General features: G+C 36.8%; 1 protein-coding gene across 3 annotated transcripts in view; it reads left to right on the forward strand.

Annotated features, from left to right (window-relative positions):
• LOC119654369 (serine/threonine-protein kinase Genghis Khan) overlaps positions 1 to 23,257 on the forward strand; it is a 317,948-nt gene that overhangs the window by 284,281 nt on the left and 10,410 nt on the right. For 2 of the 3 annotated variants that reach the window (XM_038059716.1, XM_038059715.1), the window contains exons 13-21: positions 19,841 to 19,989; positions 20,061 to 20,807; positions 20,871 to 21,150; positions 21,222 to 21,650; positions 21,719 to 21,925; positions 22,013 to 22,198; positions 22,268 to 22,361; positions 22,471 to 22,679; positions 22,771 to 22,874. In XM_038059716.1, the coding sequence (XP_037915644.1) occupies positions 19,841 to 19,989; positions 20,061 to 20,807; positions 20,871 to 21,150; positions 21,222 to 21,650; positions 21,719 to 21,925; positions 22,013 to 22,198; positions 22,268 to 22,361; positions 22,471 to 22,679; positions 22,771 to 22,874 (2,405 nt within the window). The remainder of the gene's footprint in view (positions 1 to 19,840; positions 19,990 to 20,060; positions 20,808 to 20,870; positions 21,151 to 21,221; positions 21,651 to 21,718; positions 21,926 to 22,012; positions 22,199 to 22,267; positions 22,362 to 22,470; positions 22,680 to 22,770; positions 22,875 to 23,257) is intronic. The other variant, XM_038059717.1, reaches the window with a different exon arrangement.

A 23,257-nucleotide genomic window follows, 5' to 3' on the forward strand; every position in this document is an offset into this window, starting at 1 on the left:
TCTGATGTGTGCGCTTGTAACGTATGAACAGACGCCATTGTCCTTCCGCTTGGCCAGGATTCGAGGTGACGGCATTCACCGTTGTTTGGATACTATCTAAGTTGGGTTGTTTTTTTCGGCTTGCTCATGTTTGGGTAGTATTTTGTGGCTATATTTCCTTCACTACTAGGTCGCCGTTTTCATTCGTTTATCATCTTTGATAAAGTGCGGAAGAACTATACGATGTATCCACTGAAACGAAATGTATCAAGTACCACCCTGAGAATTGAGGTGCAGGCCTATGTAAACACAAAAAAAATGTGGAAGAACTTGCGTGACTAGAAGAAAAGAGGGAGATGAAAAGAAATTTGAGCAGACTGAACCTAGAAGTTACAGCAAAATTAGTGATTAGTGATCGCCGTATCTATCGCTCGATGATACAGCAGTTCGCTGGGGGGAGATAAATATTAGTTGCTTCAGTAATGCATCACAAAATCATATTGACATCACAAATAGCTATTGATAATTGATGATGTTTCTCCTTTTATGATATCGTTTTATCAATTTATATAAAACCTTTCTATTAGTTATATGATATCGACCTGTGAAAATAAAATAAATTTAAAAATATTTATAACATTTAAATGGTTTCTGTTGCTAAATTTACGATTAAATGGCTCTTACAACTATACCTCTTAGACATAATAATTCTCAATCAAAAACAAACAAAATACTCAATTTTTTTCTCAAAGCATTGTATCTGAAAACAACACAAATAATTAAACCGAAAAAAACTCGCTGCAACCTTAAGGATAATTTCAAATATTCCACTCAATCTAGGATATAAACTTTTTCCAATAGTTTCTTGTTTGATTCGTCCTCAACATTTTTATGCTATTTTTGTATTTGTATCTTAGAGAAACAACAAACTTAGATATTATTTTTTTGCTTACTGTCTACTGTTTTTCTCTCTTTTTTTCCTCTCATCATCTATACTATTTTGCTGTTGACTACGTTGTATAGTAGATACTACAAATACAACAATTACAACACAATTACGTGATGATAATTTTTGTCAATTGCAACAATCAAATGATGTAAATAATAAAATTAAATCCAAAGCTGAAAATAACAATAACGACGGTGGCGTTGTTGGTGGTGGCCGTGAAGTAGAATTACAAATGCTAGTAGATCAAATCTTGTCTATGCATAGTAGTAATATTGCTGCAGATACATCGACCAACCCTTCAGTTGAAGCAAATTCCAAAAAGGATCCCAACACATCCAAGCATGAATCTTCCGCGAAAACGAGTAAACGATGCTTCCACAAGCGAAATGAATTCGCCAGGAAGCGAAAGGAGTCGGATGAAAAAATTTCGATTGATGAAATTTCGAATATTGATCCGATCGATTCAGATATTAATGATGAGGATGATAGTGCGTTCAGAGGTGATAGCAATGAACTTGACAAAACGACTGGTACTAGTAACGATGATGATAGAGAGCAGCTACTGAATAGATTAGGCTCAGCATTTGATGAAGAGAGTTACATTAGTAATATATTAAATAACGAAATTCATAAGTACGAAGATAGTAATAACAATGAAAACAGCTCAGAATTGACTGATTTTGAGAAACAGATTCTTGCCAAGTACATGAATCAACTAGATACTAATGAAGAGAGCCCCGAAAGGAACCCTGATAGCGACCCCAATCGGGACTCTCGTGAACAGTCGGCCACATACAGCGATCATACAGCAATCTCCAATTACAGTCAAAATAGTAGCCAAAGTGCAGATAGTTGCTTCTTCAGTGAAGAACAACGTTTGACCCGAGATAATACGATCGATGATGATCATACCGATATTGGCAGCCGCCACATCTCATCGGCCTCAAATCGAAACCGAACTCGCAATCGTCGCAAATCGGATGGTCAACTGGCCAATAGTGATGGGGCAAGCAGTAGAGGTAATCCTGATGAGAATGGCCGATTGCAAGGACGAAATCAGAGAAGATTCAAACGTAATTTATCCGTTTGGGTGGGTGTCACTTCATGTGTGTGGGGTCTGCTATTGTATTTCGTACGTTCATATCTGTATAAAATTGAACTATGAGAAAAAAATATTTATAAAAATTCTAAGCTTGGAAACATACTCAGAATGAATCATTAATATTGAATATCTTTAGAGTTGAGATGGAAATATGAGAGAAAATGTTAAATATCGAGCAAATACCTGGTCGTCCTGATTTTTTTTTTTGTAAGCTTTTTTTTCAAAATTTTTGTTCTTGTATTTTGTAATTTTATCTTTGATTTTTGTTTATAATTTAATTTTTTTTATTAATTTAATTATTTTTTTTTACGTCAAAATTGTGAGATTATTGCCCGATTTTCACTCTAAAGGTAGATTTCATGGGAAAACATTTTCGCTAGAAATATCTACTAATTTTATGTCATTTTGTTATTTGTACTTCATACTTTTTACGGTTATATGGATTTTTGTTCTTCACATTGTTCATACATGATGAATTTAAGTGTTAGATATTGTCAGTATGTGAAGTTATTTTGAGGGCATTTTTTATATTGAAAGAATGTCGTGATTTTTGTATTCTTCTTCAGAAGAAACTCAAATCATTCTTACACTAACTCTAGTCATCATATGTGTTGTTGTTTTGTGTAATCCTTTGGCCAGAAAATTGTGATTTCCTGACTCACATGACTTCTTGATGCTTTTTAAAAATTCATGCTTTTGACGGCGTCGTATATAATTTGCATTTGGCAATCATCATATTAAAATGAAGTCTAAATTGCTTGCTCTCTGCGTTAGAAAAACATATTTGTAAAGGATTGATTAACAAGTCCTAGTTGCAATTTTTGCACTATAAATTAAAAATTGAGGCATTTTACAAGATGCGACGGTTTATCAAGATAGTTTAACATAGTTTAGCATTAGCCATAGATTTTCAAGAAATCTCTTCTCTTGAAAATTCCAATATCATCAAAATTTAGTGCAATAAATTCTTGGTAACAAACTCCTATGTTCATCTGTAAAACGCAAAATCCATTTTTATGATACCGTCCGAAATGCTTTGTATATACTAATTGCTGAATATAGAAGCTTACCTATTTCAATTCAATTTAAAGAAAATTTCATTATCATTCACTTGTGTTTGTCTTCGCCACCCGCCCAACAATTGTTATACGTCTTTCTTCTTCACTACTCTGTTTGTTTTTCTTCTACTCTCTCTCTCCAAAAAAAAAATCTCCTTTTGTTATGTTATTTACTTTCAGATGTAAAAGATATCTTACAGAGATTGCAATTGTTAAATTCAAAACATCCCCACTACTCTTCCCGTTCCCGTTCAACACAAACAACAACATCTCCGCAGAGGGCACATTTTGTCACCTCAATTCAAACTCAGTTGCCCCATAGTTGTGGTTGCCCTAGGCATGTGACCTGTAATGAAATTGTTGTTCCTAGCAATAGAGGGAAGAATTATCGTCGTAAGAAATTTAAAAAGAATCATCGTAATTATCGATAGTGGTTTTTAGTGCTATACGGAAATTATCATATCGTAGAATCGGAATTTGAAATAAAATCTACTTCTTTGATAGAGCAAAAAACCAAAAAGTATCAGTTTGAAACCTTGTGTTCTTTAACATCATCACCAATAGCACACTAACCGGAGTCTGGTCTAGGACTGCCCTAAAAAGGAAATCAAAATATTTCAGTCCACCAATTCGATATTCATAGCAGCTGCCTGCGTGCTGACCTACACCATCGCTCTATTTGAGTCAGGGTCTGGTAGTAGGTCCCTTATACGGATTTGGTGACCCGCATACCACAGTCTATTGAGCCAAATTTCATCCAAAATCAAACGGTCGCGGCATCGTTCATAAATTTATGCTTCTTCGGAGAATTCTCCTTTCGAATTCCGCTAAGAGTTCACATTTTTTCTTGTTGTTCTGTACAAGAAAAACTGGAGATTTGTAAAAAGACTTAATCCTAATTGTACGGACAGTCGACATTCTCCATTTTTTCCACAAGTTCTTCAGTTACAATTGAAGACCAAGACCAAACCACGCATGGAAGTATGATCATTTTTAAACTCGTGACCCCACTAATACGATTCAAAACTCCACCCTCATCAACATATTTAACTTTACTGAACATTTCATTTGGAGTTTTCCCTGTTTTCCCTTTACAATGAAGTAACGGGGGACGTTGAAAATATCGCACTTGAGAGAAGAGTAGATCGATATTTTTCGCATTGGATGCTCTTTAGTCAAGAGTTTTTACCATACTGCCCTCAAACTAGTCGCTTTTGAATGGATGGGGTGAGGCTACACGGCACTGTTGCTCACATGACGAAAAACCATTTCCTACAGCGATAAGAGCCCCATTACATTTATTTTTTGGACATGCTTCGTGTCGTTTCTATGTCGATCAAATGATGCGCATCTCTTGCAAAGTGGCGCATTAGAGAAGGGTCAATTAAATGGAGTGCCATTCTCAGGAATTAACCACTGGAAACATCTGGGAAAAATCATGATGGTGCCCCTATATGATGTTTAGGCCTCAAATTATCTTCCACACAATTTAAGGTGGAGTTGGTCTGTATGAAGGAGTATCTGGAAAGTGGGGTAAAAAAGAGCGATTATAAACAAGGGCCCATTCTCAGAAAATATCCAACTAAAAAATTAAACTATCCCTGTTGATATCTAGTTCTTAAAATATCCTGCATATCGTTATCTGTTTTTGCTTATAGGTTTCCGCGAGCATTCTCAACATTCACCCCACATATACACCCTTTGATAGACCGGTTTTTTGGCCAAAATTCAGGAAACAACACAAAAGATGGTTCTCCGATTTTCAAGTAATATGCTCTTGAACTTTTCAATAATTCTGTCTGAAACTGGCAGTCTTCCGTACCACTCTTCATCATAAATTTTCTCTCGAACTTCATCGAATTCTCTTTACCAATTATGGATATGTAGAACAACCAGGCACTTTTCTTTGAGAACACTTTTCGAACCGACCCTAGTTTTGGATATCAATTGCAAAGGTGAGGGGAGGATTACCATACCAAAAATCCCTATATTTTCCCTATAAAATCATAGTGTTATCTATATATAACATTCAGGCCGCAGAATACTCTTCATCCAGATATCTCCTTAAATAAAGTTAATAACATTATTTTTTCCGTAAATTGACTAGGAACCTCCCAAAGCTCATTATAAAACCATAAAATTGCAATGAAATAGGCTATGATATGGAGAACAATATTGGAAAGTTTGGTGGAAATCTTGCTGTGATTAACAAAGTTACAGTATATCAAAAATTCTGCTTCACGTAAATTTCATTGGACTTTTGAACATGTATACGAGCGTGTATCAAATATAGAGGGGACTGATTTTTAAAAAATTATTCTGTTTATGATATATCATTTATAGCAGTGTTTTGTTTTTCTAAATTCTCTTCTGATAAGGAAATGCATTTTTCCCACCAAATTAAGAATTTTTGAATCCCTTCTCATAAAATTTGAAGTGATTGTCGCACAAACTATTCCACTGCCACGTTGTCCTCAAATCGCTTCTCCCAAGCACTTCTTTTTGTAGCCCAAAAAAATGGAAATCGTAAGAAGACAAGTCCGGATTTTAGGAAGGATGATCGAAGGTTGCTGAGGCAAAGAAGCCCATTTGTTGCTTCATTTCGTTGGCTACATAAGATCTCGCGTTGTTATGAAGAAGAATAACAACCCTAACGGGTTTTGTCTTCTCGCTGCTCCTCCTCCATTCCATACTGGCCTGTTTCGCTCGGGTGTGGAAAGGTGCACCCAAGGTTCGTCAAAGGTGATGATTCTATCCAAAAATGCGTCTCAGTGTTGCTGGAATCCTCCGAATAGCCGTTGAGAAACTTCGAGGAGACATGGCACCCATCTAACGGAGATTGCACAATTTTTTGGACATTTCTATAGCTTATGTTGACTTCCTCAACGATTTCGAATAGGGTTATTCTTCGTTTTTGCTCTTTACGCCGGCGGACCGCGTCGATATTTTCCGCTTGTCCTTGAGCCTCCAAAGAATTATCTATGCCATGCAAATACTCGGTTCCTTGAAAGGGTATTTTCTCCAAACTGCGCGCGTAGTCCAAAATTTCGGTCGGATTTACTCCCTCCCTGGCCAAAAACTTAATAATAATTCTTTGTTCTCGCTCCTAGGTTCTGTCCATTCTAAGAGGTTCGAGATAAATATGTTTGGTCCCCTCTTTTAAAAAAAAGTACCGGCTATCTGCACATCAATCTTTTCAAGCTGTAAGCCCCCTTCGGAATTTTAAACAAAATCTGTCCCGTTTATATTTGATACATTTCTCGCAGAAGCAAACGGTAAAACCCTTTAATGAGAACCAGCCCCCAAAGCTGCACCTTGAATGTATGTCTGACCAAACACGCGATAAGGCCACAGAATTCCAGATAAAAATTGGTCGAAAAAAAACAGGTTACTCTCGTTGCAATCGATGTCTTTCGAAGGGGTCATTTGGCAACGAGCTTTCGGACAGATTAGTGGCAATCAAATACTTTCAAATAATTTCATGTGGTAGTTCCAGCGCTTCGTCCCTCTTGGGAACTCTCCCAATTGAACCACAATTCGGAAAGTCATCAAAATTTGACACCATTTATGCCACTGTACACACTTTTCGACGAGCGATTTCGAAGTTTTAATATACTTGGCTGCCTTAGAATACGATACCTGGGTGTGTACAGAGGAACACTACCTCAACGTGCTTGGGGTATGCGTCACTCATCACAGTTGCTGAGCTTTTCTGACAAACAAATGAGAAAATTAAACGCGTTCCGAAGAGTAAATCCTTTATTGGACATAAAATTTGGTGAAAACCAAACATCATATTTTGGAAACCAGCTTCTTCATTGAAAATACTGACGAAGGAGATAATTGGTTCCTGAAGTACGGTGTTTGTTTCTCACCAATTTTTTTAGCCAATAAAGGAACTAATCTTCGGAACCCGTTTACTTTTATTTAAACCTTGTCTAACAAACTACCTCCTAACTCAAACCATAAACAACCTATACGGACTTAAATTTTCACACCGGGGCGCTATAGGTAGGGACGTCCTCTATTTACTATAGAAGTTTTAGGTTTATACCATTTTCTGGAGACTGTCTTACTTGACTGACTGTAGTCAATTGTCATTCAAATTATCATCCTTTTTCTACTGAATGCGAGGCAAAATCAGAAGCGTAAGTGTTAATTGCAATCTAAATTATTCTGATAGCTCCACAAGGTTTGATTTAAAGTCATATTATTCTCTTGCTTCAAATTTGCACGCCCTTAATCCAGTAACAATCATGGTATTTAATAGGCTTATAAGTGCACAACCACTTACCGGATCCCTATTGGCAAAAAACTGTCGAAAAAAAAGTCGATTTTCACAAGCTGATTTGCCGTGGACAGGAATAGGTGATAATCCTTTGGTGTTGGATCCGGACTATGTATAAATTGCATATATAAGAAAGTTTCCAGAGCTCCTGGCGAGTTACCATCCATGTGTTGGGCCTGGCGGAATAAATTTCCTGTTCTAACCAGGCCACTTCTAGTCAATTGCTCCCTTGATACGGCCTAATTTTTGACATGTAAATTAAGAATTCCACCGGGGTATCCCACCAAACAGCAAAATTTCCTCAAACCTGTCTTGGTCACTGTTTGCGCCGGCGCTTCGTGATCCAATCACGATCGTGGTAACTTGACGTTGTAGTAAGTGGTCCACTTTTCGTCACCATTCACCATCCTTTTGAGAAGTATGTGGATTTTGTTGCGATTCAATAGCGATTCGTAGATGGAAATTCGGTCGATGATTCGTGCTGCACGCATACGGCAACATTCTTTTTGAATCCGACCTTATTTAAATAATTCCAAACATTGGCCTGCCGGAGGGTGATTTTTCATATCAAAATTACTGAATCGAAATCGAACATACTTTCCCTTTATTCGTGATCATCTTTGACGTGTGATTCACTGCGATATGCCATTTTTCCAACGCTGTCTAGCGTAATTCGATCGGGCTTATATAGAACGATATATATAGTATTTCCACCTCAATTTAAGGATATTTCAGATCAAATTAACGACTTTCCAAATCAAATTAAGAGCTTTCCTCCTCGATTTTCCAAATGGAATTAGCATTTTTTCTAAATTAAATTTACAAGATCAAATTACTACCTAATCTAAAAGAGAAATTAAATGTGAAAAAAGGGAATGTAGTCGTCTTTCATACCTAGTTTTTTTATATTAAGTAATAATTTGATCCTGTAAATTTGATTTGGAAAAAGGTTAATTTCCTTTGATTTGATTTGAAAAACCTGAATTTGGTGTGTAAATTGGAAATAATTAGGAAAATTGCTAATTTCATCTGGAATGTCGTTAACTAGAGGTGGAAATACATCACTAAAGCCGTCTATTGGGAAAATATTGGATTTATTTTTACATCTAATATTATTCTACCAACTTCTACTACCAAGAATCAATATCGTAATCCTAGAAATTATCACTAAAATCATACAACAATGGGAACATTAGAGTTTTTTTTAATTTTGCTATTCAATTTAATTAGTCTTCGAGTTTCACTCCTTTTCATCAGGTTTTCAACATTAACAGAGATATGAGCATTTAAAGATTCCTCCATTTCTCCAGCTCGTAGATCCCCGAATCTGTATACTATTTTGCATAATTATACTTCTCAGAAAGGCATAGGAACAACAACTTTACAACACCATTTGTAAATCCATTTCATCCCCATAATCTGACCCTATCAAATCCGATTCTACGATTTAAAAGATACACAACGCTTTTTGGATAATTCTAAAAAAAATAACATTTCAACGACGAAATTCTTACTAAACAACCACTACTTGTTTCTTACTAGTCAGTAACCCTCCTAGTTGCGTTAAATATATGAAATGATGATAATTATAAAAAATATTTAAAATATTTGAAACAAACTGATCAAATTTCTGGCTGCATTATCATATGTTACTATAGAAAAGCATATTTAGTCGAATTATTAGTGATTTTATTTGAATTATTATTTTTATTTGATTTTGAATTATCATATATATTTTGTTTGTTATTTTTTTTCCTTTTTTTTCTTTAGCGAAAACATTAGCTTTATTATTTATTAAAGTCGGGTACTACGAGTACTTACTACTTCTACTAGAATAATATGAGAAAAAAAGCATATCATTTATTCATGCATACATAAAATATCGTGTCTTTTAGTCATTGTGAAAAAGTGATCAGCAATATTACTACTGTATATATATTTTTTAATTGTATAATACTAGAACTTAAATGAAGGATTAAGTGTTTGAATTTTGTGAGCTTTTTTATGTTGTTGTTTTGAATAATTTGCTGATACTCTGGAATGTGTTTTGGTGATCTATACGCTCAACTGAAACCCCTTGAAAATACAATAAAAAAGCATGCAATAATGCGTCTTCAGACAGTGCAAAAATATAATGAATTATACTATCATTATGTCATAAGCATCTGAAAAATATTTGCATGCTTTATTTGGTACCCCTAAAAACTGGATTCTAATCAGCTTTCTAATGGATTTTTAAATCAAAGAATAATCTCAGAAAGTATTATTTTCTCTGTCGTTTTCAATGCGTGCTTAAATATTTTTATTACATCCTCTCATTGAGTAAATTTATTTAAATTACTCAATAATTTCTGCGGTTGCTTTGAAGTTTTAAGCATTCGTTGATTCAGTAATGAAAACCTGGTGCTGAGACTTTCGGTACTATATCTTCAAATCTGATACTAGATTTGGTAGTTTCAGAGCATTTCAATATATTCAATTCTCCTTCAGTAAATACTGACATTGAATCAGAAAGTTCCTAACAAAGCTCATCGAATTAAATGACTTCGAATGATACATATTAACTATTTTACGCTTTGCATGCAATAAGAAGAGAAAGAAGACAAAGCATTTCAAAAATAATAAAATTCGTAAAATCATATTTAGAAAAAAAAATAAATCTCATCTACTAACGTATGAAAAGTAAATCATCGTTGTGCATGGCCTACCCTAACGAAAACCTCATGAGCAGTAAGATATATTAATTAACATAAAAATGCTCACAAAATACATTACGACATATCTACATAATATTCTAGGGAAGAAAATTAAAAAAAAAATGGAACAAATTTATCTCGTGATAAAAAACATTTATTAAAATTAATTATACATGTATGTATATTAACTCGCCCCTTTTTTCGTTTCATTGAGATAATTTAGCTTAGATTACATAAAAATTCTTATTATTGTATATTATAGATTTTTTTCCTGTTTAGTTTTTCATTTATTTTTCCTTTAGTTTTAAGTAATCTTATTTGCCAGATATTTTTAGAAGCGAAATTAAGTCATCACTTCGTTGTTGTCTTTAAATGATAAGTCTAAAAAGTAGGCAGCTTGCCTGTTGAATAACATATTGCATCAAAGAACTTTTTTTTGGTTCATCTCTGCAAGAGAATTGTAAAAATGATATATTATCCATAATCATTGTTATTGTTAATTTTTTTTCGTTATATTTTGTAGTTACTGAAATGTATTGTGGAATTCTAAAATTATGTGAGTTTTACTTTTGATGTTGTTTGCCTTGAGTCAAGCCAGGTTGCTCACAGACGTAATGTTGTGGAATGCTCTTGAAGGTCTAGGAAAGTAATTAAAGAACTATCATATTTCTAATGACAAACGTATAGTAGTACTCTTTTACAGTTGGGAAGGAAAATATAGTTCTTTCAATATATTAATATATAGAAGTAAGTAGTCAATTTTATATTCCAGCTGGATAATTGAATATTCTTAGCAAAATATAGAATTGACTTCGACTCTGAGAGAATGAATATTAGTAGTGGCATTTCCATCATAACCAGCGACATTAGTAATCGAATCCTGATTAAATAGAGTTCAATAGATACTTAAAAAAACTAGAATAGAAAAGCAGAATATCGTTTGTATGTTGTGTTGTTTCTTTTCGTATATGTTTGCCCGTTTCAATAATTTGGGTGATTGCATTAATTAAATAATATTAACTCCTTGTTTCTGTCTTTCTGCGGCTTCTTTCTGATGACAATTATTATAATAATCTCATCTCATTTTTTATGTTTCGTATATGGAAAGCTAAGAGAAATCATTTTCAAACAAAAACTTTTCTGAAATTTCAATAAAAAAAATTATATTCATATTATATATATATGCTAACTTAAAAAGCACGCACAATTTCTGGAAAGTCTATCAACACTTGGCTGAATAAAGCCGCCTCAAATGGTTCGTTTGTAAATTTTGACAGCAAAACAAAAAAAAAATAATGCGTTTCCTTTGTAGTTGTATTAAACTTGTTGCATTAGTTCTTTTCTGTTGGTTTTTAGTATAAATAACTGACATGATTACGTTTTATCCTGTTTGGTTCGCTGAATATTCTAATAGTGGTTATTTTTTTTCTTGATCGTTGTACTTGATAACATAAACCACCAATGACCTCATCGATGATAATATTCACAAAAATCTTTATAATATTGACAAAGAAATTGAGTTTTGTTTATGGAGAATTATTATGCTTCTAAGCGCAATAAAATTAACAATATTATTTCAATCAACAATCTAGCAATATGTACAGAATATTTCTGCCCTTAGCTCTACTTTCTGAAACTTTTAAAATGTATATTTGATCTTTCTATATAATTAGCATTTTTTGTTTTACTTCATTCTAACCTGGAAATTGCAGCTATTAAAACTTAACTTTAAATACAAAATGATTATGTGTTAAAAAATACATGATCCCTTTTCAAAGAAGTGGATTCAAATTCAATTATTATATTTTTGAAATTGGGTTGAGAAGGTTCTTGCTATCGCACTCACCTTTACGGCTTGAATCATCTAATTGTGAAAATTTGTAGATTTTGCTGAAATGTCCCTTTAATATGTGCCTCGTAATATCGGGCTATACGTACACTTTATGTAATTAGCTCAATTACTACTGCAATCAGGTTGTCTCTGTTTATACTTGCAAGGAGCCATGTTTAACGAAAAATAACAGAGAACAACACACTATCCTTTGATAGATATTGGCGCTTCGATGCATTTTCAGCGCATTTTTTTCTGTGAGGAGCAGCCCAAACTTACTTTCAACTTCTCGGATACAACTCTTGCTTCCATGTCTATTTATCTATTTATGAACATGAAAAATCGACGAATTGGTCCCCCTGTTCAAAATTGCACTCGCCGGATTTTGATACATCTGGTATCAACTGAAACCACCTTCTTGGCGACATACTTAACGGGGTCATCCCGTGTGTCAGATCCGAGGAATAGATTTTTTTTAACAAGGCGCCAACAATTTACCTTTTAATATTTTTTAATAATCCTAGTTTGCAGACTGTGTTTAAGTCCGCATCTTAAAATGCCGTTTACATTCTCCCCCCCCCCCCCCCTTTAAGACGATCACAAAAAAATTCTAAAAAAAGCGAAAAAACGGCCTTCACACGGGATGACCCCCTTAAACAGCAAGTTTAAGAGTGGGGCAAAATTACCCCTTTATTTAATACCTGGCTCCATTGCAAAGCTTTTTGCGTTCATTTGGCATTCATTGGCTTGTATTAATTGTGACAATTTTGTTGGGGATCAATTGTTATTCTATACAGAATATTACAACGCTATTGCCAACCTGGTAGACCTCAACCAACAGTTAGTCCTCAATGTCACATTGCTAGAATTTTTTGAGTACGTGTTTCACTGAGATCAACTGGTATATTGTCGATCGCTCAGTTGTGAAACCACCTTGATCCAGTTGGTTATCAATGTCAGATACCCAACATTTTTTGAGCCCCTATTTCACTGGGAATAACTGGCCATTGTCAGTCGCCCCCTTGATTTTCTTCTTATTCTTTTAGTCGCTGTTTTATTACTTTCGTCAATATTTTACAACACGTGCACAACAATGAGAGCCCATGCCATTTTCTCAACGCAGACGATCACCCTTTTGGTATACAGAACATCAGGCAATTTTTTTTTTATCGCTCAGATTCTAACGATTAAGTTATGAATTGTGACGATGCAATGGTTGAAGGATAGGGCGCCAGCCTCTCCACCTCCTTCCTCCGAGATCGAATTTCATTTATCATGGATATATGACGGCACGATGGTTGAGGGGGAAGAGCGTCAGCCTCCCAATCTTGCTGCTCTGGCTTCGAATCCAAGTCATCATGGTGTCTGTGTTCGTCTTGTCTTTGTATCGTTGCTATAAGCTTATCACTTGCATAGCGCTAAGTGTGATGACAGTGAAACTGGAGCACAATCTGACTGTGTGGATGCTCTATACTCCACCAAGAAGTGAACAGGAAACAGTAATATGGATGTATCTGTTCGTCTTCTCTGTTTGGCTCAATGCTGTGAGCTTATTACTTGTGCAGCGTTAAATGTGTTTTCCGGTCTCCAATGGTGTTTCTTGGAACAAGCCTGAGGCAGCGTCTCAAAATGTGATTTTATAGTGGACTTGTGTGACACTTGGCCATATTGTCTTTCAGTTTTTCCATATTTTTCCATATTAACAAGCGATCCGGGTCACAGTTCACATCTCGCCTTTGGCCATTATCGTTTGTTTCGTTGTAAATATTTGCCCGCCTATCATGCCTCTAGGAAACACTCCTTTGCAATTTTAGTAGTGATGTTCTCCATTAAGACTTCAACATCATTGAAAGGCGCCCTATCTACTTTATCCAGTTGAGTGAAGACATCGTATTTGTTCTCTAATGGTGCATAGCAGTTGATGAGCACATCATTGAGAAACTTAAATTCGAAGTGCATTAAGCAGGCTTGTTCTCGTAAGGTGCGTAACAAAAGAATCACACCTTCCAAAATCCATAAAATGGCTCAATTTTCGTTGCCAAAATGATTGTATTTTGATCTTTCCAATCCGAAACTTATCCTGGGTTCCTGGACAGGCTGATGCTTCCCTAGAAAGCCTCGCCAACACCATGCCCAATTCTCTTCCAATAGGACCGAACTAGGTAATTTTTCTTTATTTAATCTCGCAAAAGACTCTCTCCACTCTCCTCCGACTACTATTTCGATGGCAAAAGACCTAGTGATCACCACGTGGAAGTGGAGATATGATTGGATAACAGAGCTGTAGCTGTAGAGATGCGGTGGGCGATTCACAGGATTTGGGCTAGCTCTATACAAATTTATTGTGGTCTGTGATTCTTACATAATTTAAACAAATTGTTTATTGTGTTAAGAATTGACTGATAGTAGATTCTGTTCGTTAATTACTATTCTTGTCCTTTTTCAAAGATTATCTCAAGGTAAATTATGCCGTTCACAAATTTCACCTCAAAATCATCCATTATAATAATAATAATAATCGTTGGCGCAACAATCCATATTGGATCAGGGCCTTGAAGTGTGTTAGAGCACTTCATTCAAGACCGTAACGGTACACTACAGAACACTGTAGGAGGCAATGTGGACAGGTCAGCATTGCGCTTGCCCGAGATTATTACCCTGATTTGACTCAGGTACTCATTCACAGCTGACTCGACTGGTATCCGACGTCAAGTCACGATACAAATCCCACTGCCACCAGCGATATTTGAACCGCGGCCTCCCGTATCACAACCCAGTGCTCTAACCACTGAGCTATCCGCACACATCCATTATAACGTTTTGCCTTATTAGTTCTTGTCTTCCCATTTGAATTATAAATTTCTTTTTTTCTCTCGTGGTTCCTAGGTCGACCTTTTGCGCTCGTCAATAAAATACGTCTTTCCCGTCGAGATTGGTTGTTCGTCGACGTCTATTTTGTCAGCAAATCCAGAAATTCGTAAAACCTTATAAAACAATGTTATCCTTTCATTCTTCTAGAGAGCTAGGACCGACAAACATTTGATATATTTGGTGCTGAAGAGCCTTTCGTTGAAGCTCTTGGAATGCGGTGTTGCGACTTGTGCAAAATCGGCTCAGCGTTGTTGTGAAGCACCATGGTTTAACCTTGTCGGTCGAATCTCTTCAGCGGAATTGTTTCATTTACCTAGTGCAGCTGGGTAGTGTAGGACCCTTTGTTGACCGTACTGTTTCTTTCAATCATCTCCGAATGCACTATATCCTTCGAGTTCCATAAAATGCAAATTATAGTCTTCTTTTTGGCTCTTTGGAGGCCCTGCTTAGCTCTCGACTTGGGCGTCTCCCGTGGAACCACCCATTCTTTTTTTGTCTCATATTGAGATATAGGCACCATTTGACATCCACGATCAGTATAGAGAACGTTGCTTATGTCCACGTGTTGCTCGATATTTGCAGGAACCTTTCTTTATTCTTTTTGTTAAGCTCGTTTAGTTGATATTCGCCGAATTTTGAAGGTCATCCAGCACAAGGCGTGTCGTCAACGGCAAAATTTCCATTTTTGAATTTTTCGAACCACTTCTACGCTGTTGACGCGCCAATGACGCTACCTCCGCAAACGTCACAAATGTCCCGAGTATCTGCACCTGACCTCGATGAACCGCGAAAAACAGCAGATGTTTGCCCCCCTGGATACTCTCCCCAAGAAAAATTAAGTATCACAGTTCTGTAGACCAGAAAAAGTTCTTTCGAGTGAACAATTTGTTTGGTTGTTTGGCAAAATGTTTAGCCAAACAACTAAACAAATTGTTTTCACATAAAAGAAAACCCAACATGTCTGGAAGATTTTGATCAGTACAATATATCTGTCCTGAATTCATAACACTTTTCCGAGTATTTCTTTCGCTTTAAAAATCTGATATCATATATATCATTGTGCTTTTTCGGATTCTAGTTGACACTTGCTATTCAGTAACTCCAATGTCCCTTTATTTTGCTTAATTTTTGGTCACGCAAAGTTGCTTCAACTTCCTCCTCCTCCTCCTCCTCGAATTGCCTAAAATATTAGAGCCCTTACGAAGAGTCATCTGCGATTTGTGGCTTCGGCCTAGATATGTCACGCTTTTTTTGCATATCGTTATCGGGTTTCAAAGTTTTTTTCTTTTTTTATTTTTGTTGGCTTTTCTTATTCGAGTTCCACTTCGCAAGCCTATCATAAACGCCCCGTTTACCTCTGATGGGTTATTTGTTATATTGTTGGTAAGCTTCAATCTTTTCGTCGATATTCATAGCCAAACAAATCCAGCACATATATGTGGTTGCCATTAATCCTTATAGCGTATCAACCACACCTACGCCCAATTGCTTTCAGGGCTGGACTGTCTAGGGCCTCCCACTCACCGGTCATTTTATAATAATGGAGTTGTTACCCTTTTTCAATGTGCGACCCATCCATTGCCCCGTTCTGATCAACACGTCCACCGGCATCTGGCCCGTAGACAGCCTGAAGGCTTAAACCTTCCAAGTCAAATAGTAGCACGGAGAGAACCTAATAGCCTCAACTTGTTAGTGTTGATATAGTTTCATTTCGAGGTTTTGGACAAAACAGCAAAAGCGGATTTAACGCTGTTAATGCATTGAGCGACATCAAGTTCGGTACCACCGTCAGCAGGAATAACGCTACTTAGATATATAATTTGTTGGACGTCTTCCATGTGCTGTTTTTTATTAGAAATGGAAATATAAATAAGAAGAGTATAATGACCAGCCCAACTGAAGTAGTCTAGTCCATATTGACGAAGCTATTTTGACCCCTGAAATTGAGTACCTTATAATTGACTGTGGGGATTGTGTCTGCGTGCTGGACCATTTATTTCTGACAACAAGATCGTTTACAGTTATTTCAATAACTCATCAGATCAAATCGGCCCTTGAAACTAAGAACAAATATCTTGGTTAATTGTCCAAGTCCTACAGTTGGCGAGTTACAAAAACGACCTGCTGTTCCGTTCGGATTCTAACTTGTCCGTGCATTTCATTTTCCAGCCCATTACCTGGTTAGAGTTTCAACTGCAACTAAATCTGAATAAAACAATGTTTTTGACGACCGACCCAAATAAAACGCCTACCACTATCAGTGACATCACTGAACTGATAACTGAACGATTTAAGTATCTCGGATCAGTGTTCCTAGTCAATGGTGAACGGCAGCATGAAATTACCTCACGTATCAGTCAAAACTGTTTAAAGTGATGCTTTACCACTGGCGCCCTTGATGCATCAATGACTGTATCATATCCAAAATCTATGGTAGTGTCGTTCCCGCTTTTGTCTTCTACATATAGTACGAGTGCTGGCCGGTTACCAAAGACAATGACCGTCTTTTGTTAAACAGTTTTCTTGACTCCAATTTTAGGCTTCCTAAAAAGCCTACGGTATTCGTAAAGTTTGAAGAGTTCTAGTGTCTCTCATTTGCTGGGTATTGATAATCGCTTGAAAATTTCTCTATAAAGCTACGCGCCATAAATTGAATAATTTTGCAACCGTACCCAAGTTTCGTTTGCATACTAGGATAATTTTTTTAAGTCAGTGTATTTTTTCAGCGCCTCTGAGTCTTTTAGGCAGCCTTAGAGTCTTGTGTTTCTGAAAGTTTACCTAGAAAGTTTTGTCCTCATCTAGGACTTACTTATGACTAGGTTATGCTCAGTTGATCATTTTCAAAAAGGACGAAGTCATCCTGGTTAGGCATATGTCATTCTGTTTGCATATATGTGAATATTGTTTAATAAGGTTTTAGAAAAAGATAGGAAAAAATAATTTTTGAAATTTTTTTTCTTTTGTATTTTTCCACATAATTTCCTTTTAGGAGAGATTTTTAAGTCGTTTTAAAAGTTGGGTTTTGGAGGGTCCCCAAATTAGCCATCTGTTTTGCGATGACCACCTCCTTGTTTGTCGTGGACCGTTGTCTACTAAGCCATTTTGGAAATTATTAGAAGTCAGTGGGAACCAAATTCGATAAATACGGTGGATGTTGTAAAAATTCGAATTTTTATTTCATGATTTGGCCATTGAAACTGCATTGGCGTGAAGAGGCGAAAGAGGATTTTTTCAAATGAGGCGTCTTAAGTTCTTTGTTCAATCGTTGCAATCACGATGCATAATACTGCTTTTCCGTCTTCGAGTAACCGGTGTAGGTGATCGCACGTACTTCCCAGAAAACTGCGACCATAACCTTGTCGACCAATTTCACCGTCCTTGCCCGGAGACCGTTCACCCTTAAAAATCCACTGTTTTGACTAAGCCAGAGGAGGCGGAGAGGAAGACGGGACGGCAACCCTGTCGGCTGAGCCAAAACCAAGTGCCCGAGGAGAACCTCAACAGTGGTGGCACCGAGAGACTCTGTATCGCATTGTCTTGTCGGCCGTGACTCAGTAGGCGAATGCTCCAAAGGCCTAATTAGGGTGAAGAGACCCGAGTCTGCACGGGGACTCATTTGAAGTGGCAATAGTCACGAAACCTTACCAGGGGTATACAGGTACCATAGGAATCGGGGTAGCCCCTGAATTCACATACTTCAGGTGAACTCCTGTTGTATGTGCGTCAGGTCGGTTCTTTGCGGTTGGCCCCCTAGTGGGAGCTTCATTGGGGTTGTGGTTGGATTCAAGCGATCAGAAACCTTCGGGTCTCAACGTGGTGTTGCGTTTCAGCACGGGTGCCGGATTCCTTAGTTCGGTAGAGATGTAGATATGTCTTGCATCCACCAGCATGAATGCTGAGCCATGCACTCGGTATAGACTCGGTAGCTCCGATTGTGGTCACAAAATCAATCCGTGTCTTAAGAAGACCGTGGGATTAAGTCCACGAGACAGGAACGCACGTACGTCATAAATAAATAAGGAATAAAATTATAAAGAAGAGAGGACTATGTCGAGGCCCTATGTTCGACAAAGATCAATTTTATGAAATTTGCTCGTCTATTCAATAGGAACCTTTGATTAAATTTATATAACAAATTCTTTCTCTTTGAATAATACTCAAAAACAAATGAATACAGCTGCAATTTCCAGGAAATGAAAGAAAAATATAATTTTACAATATTCTTCGCTTAAAAATATTTTCCTAAAATAATTTTTTTTATATCCAACAAATATCAATGAATATTTTTAATCTAACACTTTGTTTCTCTTTTCTTGTTGTTTTCGTTTTTGGTTTTGTTGTTGTTGTGATTTATTACATGCTCGCCTGTGCTGTATTGCTGTGTGGCTGTTGTATGCTCTACCAACACCATAAAATCACTCGTCCTGCCAAATGTGTTGTATCCAATGTGTGCCTCATCGCCATTATTGTTCGACCGTGTGCTGCAACAATTTGACGAATATGGACCATGACAATGAAACTTCGTATGGAATCGTTTGTTATATGTGTTGCTGCTTATTATCGCAACAAAATCCTATGCTTCTTCAATACTAAAATTAACCATGATTTTCTGATAAATTTTATGTGTTTGATCTTCATGAAAACCATTATGAATCACCATAACGATCATTGATCATCAAAATTTTGTAATTTTTTTTCTACATTTTCGGACTGATTTGAAAACAAAACAAACTCAAAATTGAAAAAAATACCAAATTGAATACCTCATATCATGGCTGTTTTTTGGTGATATATTGCTGCTTTGATGATGTGTGTTTCTACGCTCGCTTTGATTCATCAATCAAATCATGAAACATTGTTTGACAAAATAAAATACGCTAATGAAATGGTAAACGAATATGGAACGGTGCGCACATGCAAATGATGGGGAATCACATGAATCGTGGACTAAATTCTAAATTGTTATACTCTGCGTTGGTGCTACGAAATCCTGGAACCAAAATATGCTTTTGGGATTGGTTCGCTTCCTAAAATTTACTATTGATTTAAAACCAAACCTAAATTAGTCTTGGAGCGACCGTCGTCTCAGATGTCTTATTTAGATCACTTCCTGAAAGAATCGAGTGGAGGTGGAGGACGAGGTGGGCCTGATGCAGCGAGCATAGGAGGACCAGGTTCCACGCAACATTCAGTCACAACTCTGGGTGGAAATATGGTAAGCAAAGTTCATCTCTTCTCATTAGTCCTTTCTTCTACTATTCTCATTAACATTTTTCTTTATCTTAGCACCCATCATCAAATTCCATTTCCCAGCCATCTCCGCATCAACAAAATGCCTCTTCAGCATCATCTTCCTCTAATAATATCCATAACCAACAGCACATGGTAGCCCAACTTCAACACCAACAACAACAGCAGCAGATGCTTCTTCAACACTCTGGCTATTCCATGGAAAGTGAAGAAGGTGACATCGAAGACAACCGAGCTCATAGCCTTTCGAGCTCCAAGAGTAATTTGAGTGATAACTCAATCGATCAGCAAAGCATGCACAGCTCTGTTCTTACTAAACAAAAAGTTCATCAATTCCTCGTCCGGACGTTTAGTAGCCCAACGAAATGTAACCATTGTACATCACTTATGGTAGGCCTAACACGACAAGGTGTTGTTTGCGAACTTTGTGGGTTCGCATGTCACACAGTCTGTTGTCAGAAAGTTCCTACAACGTGTCCGGTGCCATCGGATCAAACAAAGCGGCCCCTAGGGATTGATCCAACCCGGGGTATCGGCACTGCCTACGAGGGTTATGTGAAAGTACCGAAAATGGGAGCTGTAAAACGAGGCTGGGTTAGACAATTCGTTGTAGTTTGCGACTTCAAGCTATTCCTGTACGACATAACAGCAGATCGAAGTGCCCTGCCTAGCGTACATGTCTCGCAAGTCTTGGATATGCGAGATCCAGAATTTGCAGTGACTGGGGTACGCGAAAGTGATGTTATACATGCTGCTAAGAAGGATGTTCCTTGTATATTTAGGGTATGTGTGAAAACTTCCATTTAATGCAGTATGCATTGAATATTTTCCTTTCTTCGAATGTAGATAAAAACATCACTTATTGATGGAGGACCATCATCACATACACTCATGTTAGCGGACACCGAGTCAGAGAAAACTAAATGGGTGGTAGCGCTTAGCGAACTACATCGAATACTGAAACGAAATAATTTACCAAACACTGCAATATTCCGTGTACGAGAGGTGCTAGATAGTTCATCGTTGCCTGTAATACGTAGTGCGTTGAGCGGTCTCATTATTGATCCCGAACGGATATTGATTGGAACGGAAGATGGTTTGTTCTGTGTGGACCTTGATCAAAGCGGTAAGTTTCCAATTAGCACATTTTTATCCTCTTTTAATAACGTTTTTCAAATTATAATATTCGTTCCACAGAAATTGCACGAATCGGTGAAAGTAAGAAAATCATTCAACTATGGCACATAGTTGAAGAACAAATTCTAGTCGTTCTATGTGGCAAACAGCGGCATGTACGTCTGTTGCCTATTCGAGCCTTAGAGGCCACCGACGTTGAATGGATTAAAGTGGCCGAATCGAAAAATTGCATCACTGCCTGTACAGGAATAATTCGACGTAGCCCACAATCTATATATTGTATTGTTATAGCACTCAAACGACCAAATAATCAATCACAAATTATTGTTTATGAGATCAATCGAAATCGTACGAGACATCATAAGATGTGTGAATTCACCGTTGCCTATCCCGTTCAAAGTTTACAAATTTTAACGGATATGCGTTTGGCTGTAGGACATCAAAGTGGTTTTACAGCGTATTTCTTGCAGGGCGAAGCTCAGGCAATGTGTAAGTAGATAAACAATCTTGGAAAAAGGTCAGGGAGGCAAATTGAATTTACGACTCTCAAATTTCAGCTCTAGTCCATCCAGAAAATCAATTATGCGCCTTCTTAAACTATTCAGGAGTAGATGCATGTCGTGTCATTGAAATACAGGGGCAAGGAAGCACCGGTTACGGGGAATATCTTTTAGTATTTCAAACATTAGCCATTTATGTAGATTTACAAGGACGCAAGTCGAGAGATCGTGAAATTATGTATCCAGCAGTACCAGTGCAGATAAGTAAGAAAAATCCTCTACCTTCATCTACATTTTTTTCAATGACTTCTAGGATTAGCGCCTAACATTTTTGAATTCCTTTTGTTCCAGCGTACTGCGACGGTCACCTCCTAGTCTTCTCTGAAACACATCTAGATGTGTTCAATACACAAACGGCCGAATGGGTACAGTCGATTGGTCTGAAACGCTCAAGACCGCTTAGTAATCAAGGAAATTTAGCTATTACGTTTATTAATGATTTGCCACTTGTTATATATTTAGCTAATATGCATACAAGTAAGTTTATTGATCACTGGAATGTGTACAGTTTCCAAAATTATGATCCTTTCATTGATTTAATTGCAGGAGAGCTACTTAATACACAATTCTCGGATAGAGATGGTAGAATCAAACCAAAACGAAGATTTTCAATGAGAGAAGGCAACAGAACTATTCGAACGTAATTATTTTTTCAATTATTCCCTTTTAATAAGTAAAATTCACACCTTTCGCTTTCGTAAAAAATTGTGTAATTTCATTTCAAGTTCGATTTCAATTTTCTCAAACAGAACCGATCGACGATCTAAAATGATTTCGGCACCGACAAATTTCAATCATATATCACATATGGGTCCTGGAGATGGAATTAAAAATCAACGATTAGTTGATTTGCCAACAACAATTGAGACAGCAGATCAAACAAATCAACAAAGAGCGACAACGATAAGACATGCCCCACCCCCGCCAAGGGCACCACCTCGACCAATTCTTCCAAATGGTGAGTTTACGATCATTCAATTCATTTCAACCTAATTTTCCATGTATAGGAGATTAATTTATATATATTTATCTATTTAATCTATTTTCAGGTGCGAAACGTATCGCACCGCCCCGCCCTCGAGAACAACCGCCATCATTACCACGCTCGCCTAGTCCATTAGGAAGTATGTCTTCCCTGCATGATGTTTTAAGGGTATGTTCACTGGAACTTATTTGAATTTGTTCTATTTGTAATCGCTTTTATACATATAAATGCAAATCGCAAATCATGTTATATTTGTAATGAATCGATGAGATTATATGTGTTTAGAACGCTATGTGTTACACATACATATGAAGACATTTCGGTTGATAACATAGCTCGCTTTGCCAGCTTATAATCATATGATCCTGAAATAGTTGCAACAGTTGCAGAACAGAAGGGAGATGTTACTAGACTACTTTCCGTTTTGTTATTTCCTCCAGTTTCAGACTCGATCAGTATTTTGCAGAATTTGGCATGATCTTTTAGAGTAAATCAGGCCAGGCAAATTGAAAAAATGTGAATGTATTGTCGCAGTGTTATTGTTCGCTTAC

Source organism: Hermetia illucens, chromosome 4 (genome assembly GCF_905115235.1).
Source record: "Hermetia illucens chromosome 4, iHerIll2.2.curated.20191125, whole genome shotgun sequence".
Classification (NCBI taxonomy): Eukaryota; Metazoa; Arthropoda; class Insecta; order Diptera; family Stratiomyidae; genus Hermetia; species Hermetia illucens.